Here is a 6,613-nt window from a genome sequence, read left to right as displayed (position 1 = left end):
GATTGGAACCATGGCAATGAGATGATATATGATGGAATGAATGTAAAACTAAAGTTCTCCCATGTAAACTATCATATAATTCACAATAAACATTTAAAAAACAAACAAACAAACAACAACAACAACAAAAACAAAACTGGAGGAGGCTGGAGACTCAGGAGAAAATTCTGAAGGCGGGCAAGACTCCCATTAGGGTCAGCACACTGCCAACCAAGGAGGTCACAGAATGGCGTTAAGCGTGAAGGGGGTGTTTGATGTGTGATACTAGATGGAATTTCTTCCAGTCTAGAATGGTGTCTAGGGTCAGGGAACCTGATCTGGAATCATTTATGCCCACTCAGAAGTTGCATGTTCCTGGAAGGACTCTTTCAGGCCTAGAGGGTAATTGGTAGCAGGGTGGCTAGATTTGTAGAAGTTCTTGCTCACTTGGGTATGGTCAGGGACAGACCACTCATCTGGTGCTGGCCTTTTACTGGTCTGATTAGATGGCGTTTATGCGCCTACAGACACAGGGATAATTTGCCCAGTGCCCGATCCATGAAGGTGAAGCTTCAACCTCAGTTGGAATAGGGTACTTTTCAGGGGGTATTGTCAACAGCTGGTGGGTGGGTGGGTGGGTGATGGCCTCACTTATTGCTATCAGGGAGGATCCCACCTTTTTGATTGTGGGTACTTATAAAATCAGGTTACTGTCCCAATGGAATCTGCTTGAAAACTTCAGAATTACTGTACTGTCAGGCCAGATAACATTTTACCTATTCCTTTTGTTTCTTTATTTAAAAGAAGAATGTGAAATATTGTTTTATAATTTTTCTCTTAAAATTACTAAGACAAACAAACTATATTTCAGTTGTACTGTTCATTTTTCATAATGAGTGAATATGTAAATGCAGTATTAAGGTAAATTGTTCACCTATCGGTTCTTATTTACAAAAATAAAACACAGATAACTTCTGGGCATTCAGATTTTATATTTGGAGTCTGATTTTATAGTTGTGTTAGTTCTTAATGATATATCATTAATTTAGTGGCTTAAAACACGCGACTTTATTATTTCAGTTTTCTTGGAACAAGACTTCAGGCATGGCTTAGCTGAATTCTCTGTTGAGGGCTTCAGAATGGTGAAATAAAGGTGTTAAGCAAGGACTGTGATCTCACTTGAAACTCAGATACCTCTTTTAAATTTATTGATTGTTGATAGAATTTAGTTTCTTATGACTATTGGGTTCTTGGTGTGGCATTGTAGGATAAACACTGGATGCAAACAAGATCAGCAGCTCAAATCCACCAGCTGCATCTCGGAAACCCAATACAGGATCACTATGAGTTGAAATCGACTTGACAGAACTTATCAGCAACAACATAGGACTAAGGCCTTAAGTTTCTAGGTAATATCCACCATTTTCTGGCATTTGACCCTCTCCACAACATAATTGTTTGCTTCTTTAAGTAAGGCCAAGAGAATTGTCTTTAATGCTTTCATTATGTCTCATCTCTTGGCCCTCTTTTTAAAGAGCTCACCTAATGAGGTGAATCTCACCAGAATTTTCTCCCTTTTAATGATCTCAAAATCAGCTGATGATGACGTTGTTAAATGCCATTGAGTCAGTTCCGACTCACAGAAATCCTGTATAGGATTTCTCAGGAGCAGCTGGCAGATTTGAACTGTTGACCTGAAGTTAGCAGTCCATACCAAGACTCCAACATTAAGTGATAGAAGTCTTAGTTGTATTGTACTTGCCTTGCTGTTTATGTTGTTAAGTGCCTCTGAGTCAGTTCCGACCCATAGCGACCCTATAGGGTTTCCGAGGAATGTCTGTTGGATTTGAACTGCCAAACTTTCGGTTCAAACTGACCTTGTGGTCCAGTGCAGTATTCTGCAGCGCCACACCAGGACTCATTTGTCATATAGCATTAATTTAATCTTGGGAGCAAATTCCCATGAATCTTGCCCACACATAGGGGAGGGCAAGGTTAATAAAGATAACAGTGACTCCCTTATTCCATAAAAATAGAATCTTTTTATGTGCTAAGCATTTCTTTAGGCTTTGAAAATACAGGGCAAAATTCTATAGTGAGGTGATGGTTAAAAACAATGAAACACTGGTATAATGTAATTTAGTAAATGCTGTGATAGAAGTATACCTAAACTACAATATGAACATGAAGACTAAGGTATAGGGAGGGAAGTTTGATCAGAGAAAGTTTGTTTTATATATGGTAAAAGTAAACAGTACTGCAGTTCTTTAAACTAGAATTGTAAAACTATTTTTCTAAGTAAAATAGTTTGGTATTTAAGATGATTAAATTATTCAATGACTTTTTCTTTTCTCCTAGATGGTATACCTCAAGTTTACTATTTTGGCCCTTGTGGTAAATACAATGCAATGGTGCTGGAACTGCTGGGACCTAGTTTAGAAGACTTGTTTGACTTGTGTGACAGAACATTTTCTCTTAAAACAGTTCTCATGATAGCTATACAACTGGTAAGTGAAGCAGAGTGTTTTGTAGTTGTTTAAACAACTGTGTAGAATGTTTAGTCAAATTTGTATGAGGGTAACTGAAAAACTGTTGCTACTAGGGTTACAGTTCATACATGGATGGGTTTATTCCAAATGAAAACGGTTAAGTATGTGTCTGATTAGTGGATAGCTGCAGGTAAGTTTTTTCAGCTATACGCTTGTCTTAATCTAATTAGGATGCCTTCAAAATAAGGTTCAGCCAAATTATTAGCCTCACAGGGGATCTTCTGGCCTAGTTAAATTCAAGACAGACAGATGATCTCAGGTTATAGCCACTTGGTGTTTGGGATACGATAGGGTAATTTTGATATGTTGTCTGGAAGGATACAGGATAGGATGATCATGGATGCTTACTATGAAGAAATTTTAAGAAATTTGAAAACTGCATTGATGAGAAAAGGACCAGGAGGTTATGCTGAAGAGTTTTTTTCCGTTTCAACAACATATCTGCTCAGTCTTTGAGGGTAACAGAGCTGGCTGTACTATGAAAATTTCGTTGATCAACCTTTCCTCTTCACCCTACAGCCTTGATCTTTTCCTTTTAGGCTTACTTTTGATCCCCAAACTTAAAGAATGCTAAAAAGGGACACAATTTGAGTCACTATGCAGAAACTGCCCTTTTGATACAGTGTAAATTGAAGAGTGCAGAATCCTTTTGGATTTACCCTCTTATTAAAAATTTTAAGTTTGGTGACATTTCTTATGATATTCTGCTTTTCATTTGTTGTCATTTAGGGATACACATAAGTTAATAAACCTGAATTAATGTATTGTATAAAATAATTAAGGTCCTATTTCTGTAAGATCAGAATTGTCAGTTTGGAAATCATTTCCAATACCTTTCTGATATAGATTATATAGAAAGAGATGCCTCAGAAACATGAATTCTTAACCTTGATTATAGATTCTAATGGCCTAGATAAAGGAGAAAGAAACTAATGAGAGAGTCTCAGTAATTTATTTAAATTTCATATATTATGGAAAAACAATACAGAAAATGATTTAAAATAATTTTGAAATACCTCTGACTCATCAGTTCTCTCTCCACTTCCATATCCGATGGGAATACTCAGAGGTACCTAAAACTTTTAGTCCCAGGATATTTATAATAGAAAATGGAAAAAATAAAATGCCTCAAATGTTCAGAAATAACAGAATTAGTTTTTGTAAGTTATGAATAGTCATAAAGTCATGTGCAACCACTAAAAAGTGTGTTTTTAGAGAATGTTTCATGACCTGGAAAATAACTCATATTGTCAAGTGTAAAATATAGGATATACAAGAGTATGTGTCATAGAATCCAAAAATTGCTATTAAACAAATAAGCAAATTGAAATGGCTTTTGTGACTGTGTGTTCACTGCATTGGTCTTTATAATCATTAATAAGGCATGTGATTTTCTTATTTGTAATGTTTAATTTTTTGAAATTTTTACATTGATTAATAGAGAACCTGTATGTTGTTGTTAATAAAACCATACTGTATTAATATTTGAAGTCCTAGTGTGGTGCTGTAGGATAAACACTAGACTGCCAACCACAGGGTCAGTGGTTCAAACCCACCAGCTTCTCCTTCAAAGCTGTATACAGAGTTGCTATGGGTAGGAACCAACTCAATGACACTTAACAACAACAATGTATTATTATTAGAGATGAATCCAGAAATTTAAAGTTTTAAAATATTTTTGTACCATTTAATATCTGAGATAAAAAATAAAGCAATTGAAAAAAAAAGAAAGAAATACTAGACGTTGCTTTGGTAATTTAAAAAATTTAATAATTTAGACTTAGTTTTCACTAATTGTGAAAGTTGCTTGGTTACTGACTGAAGAGTAAATTGTAATGTTATAAATGCCTGTTTACATTTTTCAGCTCAAGATTATCTATCCTAAAATCATTTTAGTAAGAAATATTGACTGAATCAAACTTACTGATATGAAAGGAATTTATAAAATCCAAACACTTTGTCAGTGATCATGGTAGTAAAGGCACAGGTTTATAATCAGAATTGGATATGTATTTGAGGAAGCATATACTAATACTGTTACTTTAAAAAATTGAAATAATTTCAAATTATTTTTCTTTTTGATGTTGTTTTCATTGTAAAAGTTTCCTCAGTCATGCTCTCCATTACCATTTAAGACCTAAAATAAAGTTTCTCTTCTTTTTTTTCTAAATCAAGATTTCTCGTATGGAATATGTCCATTCAAAGAACTTGATATACAGAGATGTAAAACCTGAAAACTTCTTAATAGGACGACCAGGAAACAAAACGCAACAAGTTATTCATATTATAGATTTTGGTTTGGCAAAGGAATATATTGATCCAGAAACAAAGAAACACATACCATACAGAGAACACAAGAGTCTTACAGGAACAGCTAGATATATGAGCATAAACACGCATTTAGGAAAAGGTATGTGTGCCTTTCGTAAGTATGGAAGTGTGAATTTAGTAACTGCTAACAGTGTGAGTTTTCATTTGTTATTATGTTTCAGTTGTTGTAGATTATAATTGGTACTATTTAATTTTTATTTATTACATCAAGCTTGAATGTATTTTCATTTATGAAATTTAGAGACTAGCTCTAGAGAAAGTTAATGTCATCCATCCTTAGATGTACTACATTAAAAAAAAATTTTTTTTAAATATAACTTGAAATATTCAAGTTTAATACAGTTAGCATGACAATTTGATTATTTTTATTAAAGAACTTGAGAGAATGTCTAGTTTATCCAAATTAATTGCATGCAAAAAATTCTTACTGACTAGCACTCTGATATAACTAGCTAGGGAGAAGATGACAGCTGGCCTAATAACCTAACTCTAAGAACACATGCTGTAGAGATGTGCAGATCTGGCTTTTAATTCTGATTACCTTGGTACTAATTTTGTTTACATGGTCAAGTTGTTTGTCTTTTAGAGGGATTTCTTAGTGTGTGAATCCCATAGAGTTTTATTTTGTGAAGATGCATTATTAAAATAATAGTAAGGATTCAATAAATGCTGGCATAATAAAAGATTATTAATTGAAAATATATACTTAAAAACCAAGTGTAAGTTATAATGATTACTTTCCTGAAAACGGAGTTGGCACTTAAAAAGATCATTTGAAAGAACAAACTCTTCTAATATGTTCTGCCCAGACTATTATATAGTCTGTTGCTTTTGTATATAACGTAGTACTGTAAATGCTTGAAAGGTGCTCATGTAACATTTAAGCAATAAAGTTTTATATTTTTAGCTCCCTGTTTCCAGAGAGATAAAAATACAAATGTGTTAATTGTTAAGTTTTTTGTTGTTAGCATGTAACCATGAGGTTGAACCTTTTGTAAAACACTGACAGATGCATATGGTTAGCCTAATACTTGCGGCATTTCATGCATGTTTGTATGTTTATTCACTTTCTTCTAAGTTGGTTAGCCAGCTTAAATCCAGTGAGTGTCACATGTCAAAACAAATGAGTTTTATCTTTCAATTAAATAAATTCCACTTATCAGTGGAATTAGCAGTTTGCTTTTAAATAAAAAAAATATTAAGTGACACTTCTATGTGGTACAATACATTTCAAGTCATTTAACTCTCCTAATTCTCCAGTGGCAACAAGACACTATATATGTTTATTATATTTTTTTTTCTTTTCCTCATTTGATTGCATATATAACAGGAACCTATTAATTTTTCTCCTAATTTTATGTTCAGTACATCAAATCATTCAAGTAATATGATAGAAATAACTGTTCAAAGAAAGTGCTTTATGCTATTAAGCTTGTGATTTAACTCAATTTTCATTTACTGATTGATATAAAAAGAGGTCAAGTACAGAGTGCAATACATGTTGAGATACCAGTGTATTAAAACATACATTAAAAAGAGAAGTAAAGGAAATAGATTACAATGTGTTGTTGTTGTTAAGTGCCATCGAGTCAGTTCCATAGCGATCTTATACAGGGTTACCAAGGAGCAGCTGGTGAGTTTGAACCACTGACCTTGCAGTTCAAACAACTTTGCAATCTGGTGCATTAGCCCAGAGTGCCACACCAGGACTCAGATTATAATGTTGATAATAAAACTAGAAATGTATTCAATAA

At 33.6% G+C, this 6,613-nt stretch overlaps 1 protein-coding gene across 4 annotated transcripts in view; it reads left to right on the top strand.

Annotated features, from left to right (window-relative positions):
- CSNK1G3 (casein kinase 1, gamma 3) overlaps positions 1 to 6,613 on the top strand; it is a 145,554-nt gene that overhangs the window by 83,246 nt on the left and 55,695 nt on the right. For all 4 annotated transcript variants that reach the window (XM_006871628.1, XM_006871627.1, XM_006871629.1 and 1 more), the window contains exons 4-5: positions 2,338 to 2,486; positions 4,704 to 4,938. In XM_006871628.1, coding sequence (XP_006871690.1) covers positions 2,338 to 2,486; positions 4,704 to 4,938 — 384 coding nt within the window. The remainder of the gene's footprint in view (positions 1 to 2,337; positions 2,487 to 4,703; positions 4,939 to 6,613) is intronic.

The sequence above is a fragment of the Chrysochloris asiatica genome, unplaced genomic scaffold (assembly GCF_000296735.1).
Source record: "Chrysochloris asiatica unplaced genomic scaffold, ChrAsi1.0 scaffold00171, whole genome shotgun sequence".
In the NCBI taxonomy this organism is placed as follows: domain Eukaryota; kingdom Metazoa; phylum Chordata; class Mammalia; order Afrosoricida; family Chrysochloridae; genus Chrysochloris; species Chrysochloris asiatica.
Note: the sequence above shows the minus strand (reverse complement) of the source record. Positions and strands in the feature narration are given on the sequence as shown.